This window comes from Colias eurytheme, chromosome 24 (genome assembly GCF_061535395.1).
Source record: "Colias eurytheme isolate Ceu_HAF_F1 chromosome 24, ilColEury1 Martin Lab GWU primary, whole genome shotgun sequence".
NCBI lineage: Eukaryota > Metazoa > Arthropoda > Insecta > Lepidoptera > Pieridae > Colias > Colias eurytheme.
Genome location: NC_143003.1, coordinates 4,044,999 through 4,060,882, shown reverse-complemented (window position 1 = coordinate 4,060,882; position 15,884 = coordinate 4,044,999). Strand labels below are relative to the sequence as shown.

General features: G+C 34.0%; 3 protein-coding genes and 1 pseudogene across 3 annotated transcripts; 1 reads left to right on the top strand and 3 right to left on the bottom strand.

The window, feature by feature from the left end:
- Positions 1-4,275: 4,275 nt before the first annotated feature.
- LOC149897932 (uncharacterized) lies at positions 4,276-5,720 on the bottom strand (annotated as a pseudogene).
- Positions 5,721-6,640: 920 nt separating this feature from the next.
- Positions 6,641-10,755, bottom strand: LOC149897931 (delta(24)-sterol reductase-like). Its single transcript, XM_090115831.1, has 10 exons — positions 10,718-10,755; positions 10,217-10,418; positions 9,132-9,287; positions 8,534-8,758; positions 8,313-8,407; positions 8,061-8,235; positions 7,839-7,988; positions 7,372-7,569; positions 7,135-7,266; positions 6,641-6,961 (listed from the first exon to the last, which is right to left on the bottom strand). Exons 2-10 carry the CDS (start codon positions 10,406-10,408, stop codon positions 6,758-6,760), a joined length of 1,527 nt encoding a protein of 508 aa, XP_089971957.1. The 5' UTR covers positions 10,409-10,418; positions 10,718-10,755; the 3' UTR covers positions 6,641-6,757.
- A 1,547-nt stretch (positions 10,756-12,302) lies between these two features.
- LOC149897930 (alpha-crystallin B chain-like) lies at positions 12,303-13,468 on the bottom strand. The gene is made up of 2 exons (XM_090115964.1): positions 13,143-13,468; positions 12,303-12,726 (listed from the first exon to the last, which is right to left on the bottom strand). Exons 1-2 carry the CDS (start codon positions 13,327-13,329, stop codon positions 12,503-12,505), a joined length of 411 nt encoding a protein of 136 aa, XP_089972090.1. The 5' UTR covers positions 13,330-13,468; the 3' UTR covers positions 12,303-12,502.
- Positions 13,469-13,533: 65 nt separating this feature from the next.
- LOC149897929 (carbonyl reductase [NADPH] 3-like) lies at positions 13,534-15,862 on the top strand. The gene is made up of 3 exons (XM_090115963.1): positions 13,534-13,594; positions 14,506-15,148; positions 15,602-15,862. Exons 2-3 carry the CDS (start codon positions 14,515-14,517, stop codon positions 15,805-15,807), a joined length of 840 nt encoding a protein of 279 aa, XP_089972089.1. The 5' UTR covers positions 13,534-13,594; positions 14,506-14,514; the 3' UTR covers positions 15,808-15,862.
- The last annotated feature ends 22 nt before the right edge of the window (positions 15,863-15,884 follow it).

Sequence of the window (15,884 nt, the reverse complement as noted above, 5' to 3'; positions counted from 1 at the left end):
ACATTCAACAAGGTCATTTTAAGTAGGCATTTAGGGCATGATACAATTTTGTCATTGTATAGGTATTAACTATTTTTCCTGGAAGACAATTCGCTTCTCTGGAATTACTTATTCGTCAATAGTAAGCTTGATTGTAATTAGTACCTAGTGAATAAAAGATAAGTGCCTAGTTGAAGAGGATAGGTACCTACCTACAGTAGATATTTAAAATGATTAAATTGGTGTCCGACCCTTGCTGGAAAATTAGGACATTTTCAGGTAGGATTTATTGTAATGTTGAATTCTTGTAAATTACGACATATAGGTAAATAATTTGGAAAATCCAAAAGTGCACGCCTCATAATTTTTTTTAATAAATATTTATTAATTATTATTTTTGTTTATTTAATAACAATTAAACCACATCGAATCAGACCCTGAAAAATGAAAGGGTTCTATTCCTGAGCATACTCAAGCGTAAGAGAAAAAAAAAGACTCGATTAGTAAAGTATTTCGGTCGCTATCGTGTTAACAAGAAAAAGGATCCGCACATACAGACACACGGACGTCCAAGACAGAACTTTTTTAAACTGTTTTTTAACTAGTTTAAATAACAAAAATGACATCAAAAATATCATGAACGTTAAAAATAGTGTTTTTTCTTAATATGTGTGTGTATGTATTATCTTACAAGTGCAATGTATGATACATAAAGACATTTTAAGTTTGAAAAATCAGATGTTTTGCGCGAAGTGACAGTAGTACCCACCTCAACGCTTCGCATAAGAGGCGTGCAATATATACATTCATGACACAAAAATAGGATTTATCGAAGAAGTCATAAATAAAAATATATTAGTTAAGTAGGTATATATCTATATTCTATACTAATATTTTAAAGCTGAAGAGTTTTTTTGTTTGAACGCCCTAATCTCAGGAACTACTGGTCTGATTTGAAAAAAATATTTTTGTGTTAGATAGCCCATTTATCGAGGAAGGCTATAGGTAATAAAACGTTGGGATTTGGACCGAAACTTTACTATGCGGGTGACATTTCATGAACACTAACATTCATAAAAATCATGCTCGTTCCACGCTATTGTCTTTTATTTCCCTTTTTAATATAAATTGTACAAATATAATATAATATGTACAGTACATTGAACAACTATTTTATCAGTAATTCTTGACCTATGGGCTATGTGTTATCCTACGATTCAAATAGATAACTAAAGCAAACATATAGCTACGTACATTAATTAGAAAATTAATAAGTCTTAGATACTTGTGAAAAGACACATAGGTATTATATTATTCTACAAACTGTAAAGTAGATATGTTAAAATACTAGGTAATTGGTTCTACAAATTATATTATATTAGTAATTATAGAAGAGTTGAAGACTGATGATATATATACCTTCGTATATCATCAGTAATTTCTTCCCATTCATTATAAAAATCGACTTGGCGAGAGTTGCATCCGCGTATATTTTTTTAAGGTAGGTATGTTTAACTTAGTTATAAGCTTTTCGCAATTTTTAATACCTAATTCAAAATTCTGACTTCAGGGGAAGTACCCTGTATAAGAAGATTAGCAAGCGACGGTAAACCGCAGTAAACGGTATTTGATATGAATTGATCCCTCCACGCGTTCCCGAGATATACGATTCTCTAGATCGCTTTGAAAATCTCTGTATTCTATTCGTATTTGGTCTCCGCAAATACGATCGTTTCCAAATTCCACAAAAAAAAATATAAGGCGCTTCTATGTGTTGCAAGTGACAGTCTAAATATATTATGATGTATTTGGTGTCCTAAGACTCCTTCTTTTAAAAAAAAATCATATATCGGATATATTTTACTTCCATGGCCGGGTAGGTATAACATAAAAACGAAAGAAACTTGACATATTTAAGACTGCAGAACAAAAGCAGAATTAAAATAAAGCTACTCCAAAGTATCGATAAGGTACTACCATAAGTAGGTGTAAAAATAGGTACCGGTAAAACCTGCTAGCTTTGCCAACGGTTGCAGACTTTGCCATAGCCAACTTCTGAGGGAAAAAGTGTAGTCACATCTTAATATCAGTTTTTTGTCATTTATGCATGCCTGTATAGTAAAATTTATGAGTTAAATGGCAACACCGAATGAGATGTGGCAGCCCAGCTTGTTTTTGAGATGTCATTTTCGGCGGTTACTTTTTTCGAATGTTGGCGGTATGAAACTTAGTGCTCCGGAACTTTTACAAAAACAAACGGGAAAAGCTTTGCCTACGTACTTAAGTATTTTTTTGATATTATGTTAACATAATGTTCTTTAGCTAAATAAAAGCTGATTTACTGTGCTACAAGCTACCTTTACTTCGCAATTGGTATTGGTAAATTCAACAACCCCAATCACAACGTCTGTGATGGTGACTTTGCCATGTTTTGTTGGAGGTTAGGGCTGCCACAAAATTTCTGATGAATATTTTAATTAAATTGTCATTGTAAGAACCTACTGACTGGTGAAAACAAAATATAAATAGTTAGGTAGCCAGGTATGAAATACACAGTGCATGTGCTTAAATGAAGGTTGTTTTACAAAAGGTATTTATTTATTTAATTATTTATTGCACACACAAAAGAAATAGAGACACATAAAGTACAGCTAATAGGAAATAATGTGTACAAACGGATTTTAAAACTTGATTGGATTGGTTCCTATCAAGTTTAAAATAACAACAATTTTTATATTCAATCAAGATAATATAAATAAGAATTTGTCATTGTTTAAATCTTTTAGGAATGTCGTGTAATGTGTGATATTAAAAAAAAATTAGTTAGTTTAATGAATACTATTTTTTTTTTGTTTTATTATGTAAAACAATTCATAGTTAAGAAACTAACTAGAAGTAATTGATTATGTTTTTTTTTTACTTTTACTAAATTGTTCCTACTACGAAAACATTTTTATTTGACAACCCTAACCCTAACTTCTTCTTATATAGGAAATATTTTGGAAAGGTTGGTGAATTTGCCACCTTCTTAGAGAGTTAAATTACCAGTGCTAAATAATATAAAGTTTTTACTTTATTTTACGGGATATAGGAAGAGTGCAAATATATTACTTTTTAACCTCATAAACTCCAAAAATTTCATTTTTTCTTTCATATGGCAAATTTACCAGAAGTGACAGCTAACTTTGCCATAATTGTTTTTATGCTTAAAATATTATAATTTACAAAAATGAAATAGATATTTAGTAATAATGTAAATTTTCATGAAATTTACTACGTCTAGGTGCAGGTTAGGGCGCTTGTGCACTACAAGGAATTTTACTGTCCGGCATTCCGATTTTTTACGGTCCGGTGTGGCATGAAAAAACCGATGAATTGCTTGTGCACCTGTCCGTCTTTACTCGGATCAGTGAGGTACAGTTCAAGGAAGTTTGGCGGTATAATGCTATCATAAATGATTGTTTTTGCATTTTACAAGAAACGAGTAAAAAATATAGAAGGTGAAATATTATATTACTTCGTTATAATAAAAAGTAAAGTTCCGTAAGAGATTTAAAATGCGTGTTTCACTTATTTATTTTAATCGGTGACGAGGAGCTAAAGCTATTCCCACTTGAACTTTAACTTACCAACACTTACTTAGATAATAATTATAGGTCAATGCTTGGTCAATGTATATAAAAAAAATGTTGTGTGGTTTTATGAAACCACGGTAAAAGTGAAACTGTTCGAACGGTTCCGAACACTGCTTTGCGTAGCGCATGTCACGTGCCGAGTAGGTATACCTACTCGGCAGCCGCGATACACGCGACATGCGCTACACAGACCAAAAAGTTTGAGACGATGTAATAAAAGTTTCACTTTAATAACAATAACGACTTCTCAAATCTCATTGCCAACTAAAAGAAAGTAAAACAAGAGCTTGCTTTTAATTGGCATATGCAGTGAAAACAGTAAAATCCAAGCAAGTGGGCATTCGAAAACAATTATACCTACAGCGACTCGTAGACACAAAAAACCATCCGGAATAGGGAAAAGTAAAATGTCGGACGGTAAAATTACGTATAGTGCACAAGCTAGTATATATAGATGAATGGCGTGCCATACCGGACCGTAAAAAATCGGAATGCCGGACCGTAAAATTCCTTGTAGTGGACAAACGCCCTTACTCATTACGTTTTCATACAATTATATTTTTTTAAAGCGAATCAAACTTTTTGACACATGAAAAAGTGGCAAAGTAAGCAGGTTTCACGGTACTTAAAAAAATAACATTTAGGATAATAATTTTAATTAGGTACATATAATATATTTTGTCACATCAATACTGAATGAATACATTGCAAATTTTTTATAATAAAATTCTTAATATAGTTAACACCTTATATGAATTAAAGCTGTTGTTATTTATAGCTTATCAATGTTGTGATATAAGGACAACATGAGGTTCTAATTCATTGTCAATTTTTTGTAATGTTATAGGTATAAAATTCATTACCGAGATGTAAAAGTTTATGTAATTGATTCTGCCAAATTTGACTTTCAATGGTACAACAACGCATGCTTATCGGAGGATATAGAAGTCTCTCCGAGATTTGTTTTAATTTCAAAATTGACAATTCCATTGATTTTCCTAAATCTACTAACTCAATCAGTGCTTTAGATTCTGGGACGGTCACTTTCTTAATTAATCCTCTTTCATAATTCACATGGTCCAGTGTAACCAGAACCGGCATATTTTCTGTTAACTCTTCACTTATTAAAGCTTTCGAAAGTTTAGCATTTCTTGATATTTCTTCTTTATGTTTCAAATATTTTGCAAAATCACACTTTTCGGCAACAAAAAATTCTTGTAAAGTTTTCCCAAATTGAACTCTTACATGAAGTTTATCATCAACCTTCAAATTCTTTTGTGAATAATATATTTTCTTTGGTGAAGGATGCCCAAGTCTGCTAACAGCTGGTTTGACATATCCAAAAGTGGAGAAGCCAGTTATTGCAAGCATTGTTGCTATGTCATCAGGGCAAGTATTAATCAGTTCTACAGTCAGCTTATTGTTATTTTTTCCTTTGATTATTATCTTTGCTCGTTCCCTGCCTACACATGACTTCATGGCTTCAATAGTTTTTTTCGTCCATGCACTGTTTTTTACAGGTTGACAGTGTTCCAGCTCACAGCACATAGATAATGGTGGAACTTGCAAACAAATATTACTGCTTGTCCATATATTTTTCGATTTTACTTTACTGTCAATAAAACCATAGTCTACTGCAAATATGTCGTACAAACAAGTATCTTCTTGTTCAACGATACCAATTATTTTACCCCTTATATACTGTTCACATTGCCTTTTTTTATTATTAGTATTTTTGTATACAACTAAGTCTCCCTGATATATTTTATCAGGCTTCTTTAGTGCGCCGGCTAGATTAGTACAAATCTTCTCAGTTAAAAATTCACTTAAACACGTCAATCGTACGTAAAAGTTATGTGGATCATTTATATGGGTTACATGAACCCAATGCATTGATCCTAAAGAAAAATTTGTAGGAGATAATTGACGAAAAACATCACTTACAACTTCATCCATAGTTTACTACGAAAATTAAACAAAAACTATCTTATTTTTAAAGTGATGAATGAAAAATATATTTATTTAATTAAACTCAATTGTCCTTAAATCTCGAATTGTTATTTCTTCATAAATAAGGAAGACTTAAATAAAAACAACAAACATGTAAATTGTAAATATTTGGTAAAATTGACAATTTGAGTGATTTGACAGATATTATAAATTGTCTGAAATGTCTGCTGTCATCGAAATTAACATTTATTTGCAATTCAAATACTTGTCTATTGGCCACTTCAAGTCCAAAGGTCATAAAATGTTAATCGAAAATTTTCAAATTTTCTCATTTTAATCACTTTTATATAAAATACATACATAGGTAATCATCGAATACTCTAATATGAAGAACAGAATCAGATCACTTGATCACCGGTTCAAATTCGTCGAGAATTTCTTTGAACAAGAAAAAAGGAATAGGTATTAGTGTCCATCTCCTGATTTTATATGATTATTTTATGGAGAGCAATATCATTAAGAAATATGCATGTCATGTTTTTTAATACAAATAGTGTGCAATAAGAGAATTTAAAAATAATAGAAGGTAGTTACATGATGAATGAGATGAAAAAAACATCGAAAATTGTAATTAGTATCTTTGTCATGAACTGAACATTACAAAGCCAAGTTTACGTACTTTTAAAGAGTTTTTGGTGTACATATCCGATGTGTCTAATGGTAAAAAATGTATATTATTTAGCTTTAAGGGGTGCTATACACGGGTAGAGTGAACTAGCATACTACTCTACCAGTTCTCAGTACTCTACCAGTTTTAGTAGAAATCTACATTAGTCGTCTAGTCGTGTATAGTGTCTTCATTAGTCTAATAAGTAGGATAGTTAGTACTCTACCACTCTGCTCTACCGTTTACTCTAGCCGTGTACAGCGGCCATTATAGTTAGATAATTATGTAATATAGGTGTACCTACATTAAAATACTTACATAAAAAACAAACCTCTTCATTTTATAATTCAGTAAATAAAACACAATTAATACTTTAGAATATTTTTATTTAGATCAATAAGAGGTCAATTTTATTTATATTCATTAATTACTACTTAAATATAAGTTGAAGTGAAACCGAGCATGGTTACACAGTACAAAGACGAATGATAATTAGTTTACGTCTTGGACACACACAGTTTAAACATTATTTCCTAACATGTCTATTAACTTTACCATATATTTCTGGAAAAGCATCTTTACAGTACGGCAGTGCATCTCGCATCTTGTCGTATAGCGTGTGATCAAACATATCTCTGAACTCGTCTCGGGTAGTATACGTGTCTGCATATAGCATTTGGTAACCATTTTGCTGAGTGACGAATTTTTCGATTCGCCTCGTCGATGATACCTTCAACAAATATATTAACATTTAATTACAATAAGTACAGCTCTAAAATAAATAAGACAATTAATATATTTTCACGTTGAAGGAAAGATGAGATACAGTTTCGATAATTTTACCGTGTACTTGCATACCTACTCTTTTCGGTTTCCCTCTCGATTACAATAAGTTTGACTTACCGTTTCAAAGCCATCAGCTTTAGGAACTCCATAAACGCCGATATCTACGAACATTTCCCACTCCCCAGAACGGATTTTTAGCTGTCCTGGATTATTAAATAATTTAAAGGGACACAACCATATGGGATATACCTAAAAATATAACAAACATTAGGTTCTTAAAGATTAATAAGGTCTATGCTAGATAAACTGTTATTTCATTTAATTCTTTTCGAAAATCCAAGATAATATTCTTACTTCAAACTCTTTATGGAATAGTTGTACCGCGCTTTCTAAGGATTGAATTGGCACCAGCATGTCTTGTATAACGTGCGCTTTATTATAAAGCTTAGTGACGGATTCTGGTTGAGTAAGCTTCAGTAGAGATACCTCTGGAGGCATCAACCAACCGAATAGGAGACGGAACAACGGGTGATTGCCGAATGGGATTATATCCTGCAAATAAAATAATTATTACGTTAGCTCCTAGGTATTTTTTTATCCGATAGATTTCGGCGTTTATACAAGCAGAAACATCTTGTAACACATTTTGATGAAGTACTAAATGTTTCATTTTATTGTTAAAGACTTTCCATTCATTCATTCATTCATATTGTTCGCTATGATTTTAGGCTCGGCCCAAACGGGTCATCGACCACAGTGCACAGCCATCGATGGCCACTTGACACATTCTACATACAAGTGATATACATATAAATACTGACCCGCAATTCCCAAAAGAAGCTGCGAGTGTGTCTATGATAGTAGTCCCGAAGAGGAATGTACTCCACATTGCTTTTCTGGTTCTTTCTAGTCAAATATTTCTCTACTTGCGTGAAAAACCATTCAGAATACCACTTGCCAATAGGGTTAAACTAGAAATAGTAATAAGTATTAATATAGATTAACTTTTACACTTTCAATAAAATGCTGCGTTATGGCCATACCTGCCCATCACTACCAATTTCATCTACCATATCACCTGTCATCACAACACCACTATCTCTATCGTAAAGAAGAGCTTCAATAAACTGGTGAGGACTATCTTTAAGAGACTCCTGTCTAAACTTATTTGCCAGATCTGATAAATTGTGGTAAGGATGGTATTCCAGACGAACGTACCTGAGAGAAATATTAATGTTAAAGAAGAGAGAATATAGTTATGTAGAGTAAAATTTAAGCTTTCGTGCTGTGCTTACTTCTTTGCCGGAACCACTTTTATAGTCGCAGACGTTAAGAAGCCTAAAGTTCCATATGACCATGGTACAGCATAAAATAAGTCAGCGTTTTCATCCTGAAGTATGAACACGCTTGTAGATTATTATAAAAAGTAATACTCAAATAAATATAACGACTTTTAAGGATTCAATGTGAATGTTTTCATTATATTATGTAGTATAAACATTACAGTACAACTAACCTTACTGCACGTTACCACAGACCCATCAGCTAAAACGAGCTCATACTGGACACAAATGTGCTGGAACAATCCATGAACGTGTGACGACGCTTCCACCCCTGTTCCCATCACCAGCCCCCCCACTGTGAGTTGGTCCAACTCTGGGACCACGGCTAACGCAAGACCCAGTGGTTCTAATGTTTTCGAAACTTGACCCATCGTGACTAAAGGCTCGCATCTTACCGTCTAAAACAAATACATAAGTTTATTTGAAACTAGCGGTCCGCCCCGGCTTCGCCCTTGGTATATTTTAAAGTTTTCTCTCCATAAGAACCATCCTCGTACTTCAAGGAATATTAAAAAAAAATATTAACGAAATCGGTTCGGCCGAAATCGTTTTCGAGTTTTGCGCTGAGCATCACATTCATTTTTATTATACAGAAGATAACAAATTAATAAAAAAAAACATTTTGAAAATGATCTAAACTATATTAGTTATGATTTTTTTTTCTTTGAATGCGCAAAAAAAAGCTCATTCTGAAGACTGAAATGAGTGGTGAAAACTTTTTTTTTTGCGGTCTCTCGTCTTTCAAGTAAGTAAGTATATTATCGTACAAACCATATTCTCAGTATCCACTTCCAGTATATCTACGAGATCAATATGTATATTTGTGAAAGTTTTCTTATACAGTCCTTGTCTGAAAGACATGGCCTGCCATGATGGTCGAGCGGTACATAGTCGCGTGCTGCGGTCACCAGTTAACCAGCTTTTTACCTGAAAGTATTGAGGAATTCCTATTTAGGTTCTATAGATATTTTTTATCACATTCTATACTAGCCGGATTAGTATAATTATAGATATTTTCTTGGAGTCCATTCTGGATGAATTAAACTTATACACGGTAACTTAGTGTTATTATAATTTATAACAAAAAAATTAAGCATGAAGCTATCGACATAATCGAGGCGACTATAAATCTATTCAAGAAACCTTTTGGCTTCACGGTGAATACCATGAATACCTCTGAATAAATAAATAAATTTTGAATTGATGCTACAATTGCTTTTCCAAAAAAGAATATCTAGAGGCACGACTTAGTTTTGACCCAAGAATTTAAATTCTGAATATTGTATATTGATACCCAATTTGAGATTGTAATCTGAAGTTCCCGTGTTGGAGTTTTTTTGCGCTATGAAATAAAAATATTGTTCATGATTTCAACTGCGTTTGTCGATACACTTTTTTTAGCTGTAGGCATTCATATATCTACATCACGTAATACGTTCTTGGTGCCGTAGCTTAAAATATAGTGATCCTCAGTAAAATGGGACAGAATCGGATACAGTTAGACAGATAGATAATAACTATAATTAATTAAAAACACAATGTTAAATATCTGAATTCTTCTACTGAACAATAGTTACTTGTCCAGAATGTACAGAACTAGACGACCTAGGTACTAAGATGTGTGGGCGTACCTACTACACCAATTCACACCAATTATAAAATCAAGTCAATATCATGCTAGACAATATTTGCAATATAGAATAGCTACATAGGTAGTCATATATTGTAATAGTAGATTTTAGATATAATTAAGTAAACTTATTTCATTTAGAATTTGTTCAAAAAGAAATGAAAAAATAGTGTCGAAGTTGGTGTTCCATGTTTTTATTTAGTTTGAGGTCATTTTTTTTGCTTACCTGCCTTTGAACATCCTTCACTTTTTTCTCGTGTGCTCGAGGAGCTGTGTTCAGTTTGAAAACCACATAGTTTCTTGCAAATGACCAGATCTTCCATAGGAATGAAAGGGGCATCAAAACTGTTACAGCAAGGAGCCATCTGTACTCAATTACGAGATATTCAACTAATGATTCTGGCTGCACTGCAGTCATGGTCTAGAGACTGAGAAAATATTTATTTAATTTTATTCAATATGTATGTACTTACTTACACCGAGAATTTTTTGTACTCAAGTTAAAGATTTAACTTCTATAGAGTATCTCAGGAGACGAAAAAATGCAAACACTAACGAAAATCTATAAGAACATCTCAAGAACCTATAGAGCGTTTTAAGAGGTGCTCTGGAAAAATTTGTGATAACATAAATATAAACAATTGCTCGTTAATTGCAATAATCAAAGCGAGTATACAATTTTGATAATATTGCAGCACTGCGAAAAATATAAAGAAATAAATCAAACCTAATTTTAACTACACGTTACGACAAGGTCGCGGCCACGCGAGATGTGAAGATCTCGGGTCGGAAGCTGTAATGAGTAAAAATCTTCTACACGCAATTCTCGACTTTAGTACCTTACATTAAAGTTCTATAACACAGTTTGTGTCTGGTTAAGATGGTAATTGATCTTAAAATTATGTACAATCATTACATGTATGGTGTGAGTTTTAAAAAACGTATATTATATCATTGATTATAATAATTTTAGGTAGCAATGTAATATCATCGTGCAAAATTGCGAACTTTGTAGGTACTGATAACTCTTGACCTTTTTCGTAGCCTTTTTCATATGTTCAGCGTTTTATTGTGGTTTTATCCATTCAGTTGTCAAGTAATAAAATGTATGAAACTTGCAAAAATAGACTCTCTAATTCTTTATTATAGATCTAATAATAAAACCAGGAATTATTAACTTGAACATGAACCTAAATGAATGGGATGTTAAGGTATGAACTTTGATTGTGATGATACATTTTATATAAATGCATATGTGTATACCAAGTGTATATGTCACGGCTAAAGGTAGGTGAGAACATAAACTTAAGATTAGCCGGCTAAACTTAGGTTTATTTTCAACGAGGTGTTAATGTTAGTTTGTTCTATCTTTAGCCGGCTAAACTTAAGTGTAACCGCAGGCCCGTGGCTAAAAATGTCGGGGTGGGTAGATTTGGTTAGCGCCGGGCCGGTGGAGGGCTTGAGGGGCCCGCACAGTGCCAGAAAACACTCGCCCTGTTCCTTACATGTATTATAGTAACCAAATCTACCCACCCCGACTCAGGGCAGAAAGCTGGTGGCTAGGTTAGGTTAGGTTAGAACTCTTAAGACCCGCACGAGCCGAGCGAGCGCAGCGAGCGTGCTGCGGCAGCAGCCGGCGAAGTGCCAGAAAACACTCGCCCTGTTCCTTACATGTATTATAGTAACCAAATCTACCCACCCCGACATTTTTAGCCACGGGCCTGCGGTTACACTTAAGTTTAGCCGGCTAAAGATAGAACAAACTAACATTAACACCTCGTCGAAAATAAACCTAAGTTTAGCCGGCTAATCTTAAGTTTATGTTCTCACCTACCTTTAGCCGTAACATATACATTGACAAAATTTATACCTGAATAGGTATTTATTTTATATCTAAAATAACTGACAGGTACATTATTTTATTAATAAATATATATCTATACTAATATTTAAATATTATAAAGAGGAAAGGTTTGTATGTATGTGTGTATGCATGTATATGTATGGATTTCACACATAAACTACTGGACCGATTTTGATGAAATTTGGCACAGATAATCTTTAGACCCTGAGAAGGAACATAGGCTACTTTTTATTGCGAAATATGTACCACGGGCGAAGCCGGGGCGGACCGCTAGTGTAGTATAAAGTGACTAGTGAGTAATGTTTATAATGTAAAGAACATAATATTATTATTAATAAGTCTATAGAATTTGGAACTATTATTTTGTGTAGTATGAGTAAAGGCAGATCTCAGAATAAATTTCTAAATTGTCAATACATTATGAATAAAATAAATAAAACAACAGGTATACAATGGAATGATATTTATTGAAAAAAATAATATATAACTACTAACATAAAATGCTCATGACCCTTTATAAAAGACCCATAAATTTAAACACAATAAATCAGACACCCTTAACTATAGTTACAATTACATATAAAATTAAAAAAAAACATCATTTTTCCTTTAACACATATTTTCGTCGATATTTCATTCTTCTTCATCTTATAGTTTAGATTTAACACCTTCATGGGTAACAGGTATGATAGTGTCACGCTTATTTTTTTCTTTACGTGGAATGGCTATAACCAATACGCCATCCACAGTAAGTCTAGACTCAACATTTTCTGCTTTAACACCTTCGGGTATAGCGTACTTTCGAACGAAATGTCTAGAAACATAGCCATGCTCATCTTTTTTTTCTTCTTGCTTACCTTCAACAACGATAAGGCCTCCCCCACATTGGGCGTAGGCCGAGCGTACGCGTTTCCTGAGCGTGCTGCCGGCGTCGGCGCGGCGCGGACGTCGCGTCAGCGCGCCGTCTGTGGGGCGCGGGCTACGCGTTGTCCAGCGCCGCGCGGGCGCTGCGTGAACGCCGCGCAGACGCCGCGCTTACGTCGCGTTCCATGGGCGTTCGGCCGCCCGTGCCCCCCGCACACATTCCATGAGTGCGAGGGGCACGGCGCGGGCGGCCGAGTGCTATAGACGCGACGTCGCGTCGGCGCGGCGCTTGCATAGCGTTCGATGGCGCGACGCCCGCGCCCCACAGACGGCGCGCTGACGCGACGTCCGCGCCGCGCCGACGCCGGCAGCACGCTCAGGAAACGCGTACGCTCGGCCTACGCCCAATGTGGGGGAGGCCTTAATCCGTCCGTTGTTTTGATGGTTATCTCTTCGGGTTTAAAGTCCTTAAGATTCATTCGAATTTCATATTTACTATTTTCTGACCTCATAGAGCTTTCGTTTCTCCAAGGGAAATTTTCCAGCCAATCGATAGATCTTAGAACAACTTCATCCCCAAATAATGGTCTTGCCGCCGGCCACAGAGACATCCTTATGCTTTTATTGTTTGCTTTATAATGACGACTGACTAGTGACTACAGAATTCTAGAAATCTAGATCGTTCTTTATAGTAAATAAACAGGTTAACTGTAATCAACAGTAATCAATGCGAAATGATAACATATTCACTTATTATGATAATATCAAAATATGTCAATTCAGAGTTGTCAATTTGACACTAGACAGTTGATACTGACAGTCAGCTGGTGTGTGTTTCTTTTGAGATTTGTTTACACGCTGCTCTCTGCTGAAAAAGTAAGTAATTTCACAAGTGTCGTTTTAATATTTAGCTATTTTGTTACTTAATTATTTTAAACGTGTTTTAAACTTATTAGTCAAATTAGTCATAAACTGAAACTAGGATTACAAAAATGCAAATATTCAATCACTAATATTTAATTATGGAAAGTGGAACGTTCCATTAGGAAGTTATGTATTATTTAATTATTATTATTCCAAAGAACAAGAAGCTCCAAAGAACCATTGTTAATGATAAATATACCGATAACCCTATATGTATAGATAAGAGAAAAAAAAACAATTAGGTTTAAAGTAGTATCAAAATTAATCTTTATCTTGGTTCTCTGTATATTCAACAATGTTACAGATAAAGTAGGCACGTGCGTTCTTTTAATAATTTTTAACTCGTGTATGTAGTTCACCCTATGAACCTAAGATGTTTTTAAAGTAATAAGTCAATGCCTTAGATTAAATTTAGAGAAGTTAGCTGATTAATCAGCTCTTTATAATAAACCCGCGAAATCTCCCAAATTTAAATTAAATTCGTTGAGGTTTTTGTTTCTAGCTAGTAACTTGCAAATCATTTGAAATTTGAACCTTATAATTTGTAAATAAATTCTCTTCTTGTTCGTTATACAACATATAATAAGCAAACATAAGTACTTACCTACCTCTACAGACTTACCTGTTGACTTTTCAGCACAGGCACCTTAACAATTTGAAAGTATGAACATAATCTAAAAGTAGTTTGAACAGCGATGTATCAATTTTTTTTACATAAATTTTTGAAGAATAGAAAAAATTCGATCATGAGGCGAGTTCGATGATCGAACTCGCCTCGGGATCGAACTTCGATCCCGCGTGGCCGAGTGGTCAGGCGTAGTGTATATAAAACTTAATATCAAATTATTTTTTTTTATTTTCAGTAAAATATTATGGAGAAGAAAATTGCTGTTGTGACTGGCGCAAATAAAGGGTTGGGCTTTGCTTTAGTAAAAGGGCTATGCGAGAAACTAAATGGAACAGTTTATTTAACTTCAAGAGATGAGAAAAGAGGCATTCAAGCGCGAAATGAATTAAATAAAATCGGGCTTAAACCTGAATATTGTCAACTGGATGTAACAGAAGAAAATAGCATTCAAAAATACATTACTAATATTAAAAGTAAACAGGAAAAAATAGACATATTAATAAACAATGCTGGAATACTGTTCCTTAAAGATGCGCCAGAACCCAAAGTCTTCCAAGCAGAACAAACAATCAAAGTTAACTTCTCTTCTTTGGTCAATTTTACTGAAGCCATATTGCCATTTTTAAATGATAACGGTTGTATCTTAAATATATCCAGTTCTTCTGGTCATTTATCGAGAATACCTTCCGAAGATATCCGAAAAAGATTAAGCGCGACTGATTTGAGTTTAGAGGAATTAAAAACGTTAATGCAAAAATATTTAGATGCTGTGAAACAAAATAAAGAGGTGGAACAATGGGGATCTTCACCATACGTCGTATCTAAAGTTGGTGTCAATGCATACACTTTCATGTTAAATAGAAGACTGAAGAACAGAGGTAGATACTATTTTTATTAAAAACATTAACTAAATTGTAAGTTATAATAATTTAGACCTCGATCACAAAGGTATGCTGTAGGTAGTTAAGTCAGTAAATATCTTTTCTTGTATTATTAATAATTTTACGTGACTTCATTTTTTTTAACTTGGTCAAGTTTTATTTCGTCTGCATCAACTTTGCTTTCTCATTAGTATCACAATTTGGTAAACATGTACTCTGCGATCCAACTAAGAATAGGATCAATTCATCGCCATTTTGTGACGTCATAAATGAGTAAGTTTTTGTGTATAGTATGTATAAATGTTTGTTACTTTTACCTTAGTAGGTAAAAGGACGGACTGGATGGATTTTGATGAAACTTTACAGTGATATAGGTCAAAAGAATAAAACAGAAATACTTTATTTTGCGGGTGTAACAGCTAGTTAATCATATATCATTTAAACTTGCAGGTATTCGCGTTAATTGCGTACATCCCGGCTATGTGATATCAGATATGACAAAGGGAGTCGGTTCTATATGCCCTGATGACGCTGCAGTAGTTCCTTTGCAACTAGCTTTGAATCCTGAAGACGGAGGTCTGTTTGTATGGCATGATGGTTCCCGCGTCCCTTGGGACGGACCTGACCCTAGAGGCTATATTGATAAGATGCTGTAACTGTAATCTCGGCTTATTCGTGTGATTAAATGAAATCTAAAACATTAGACAGGCCTTTTTAATCTCCTTTGTATTAC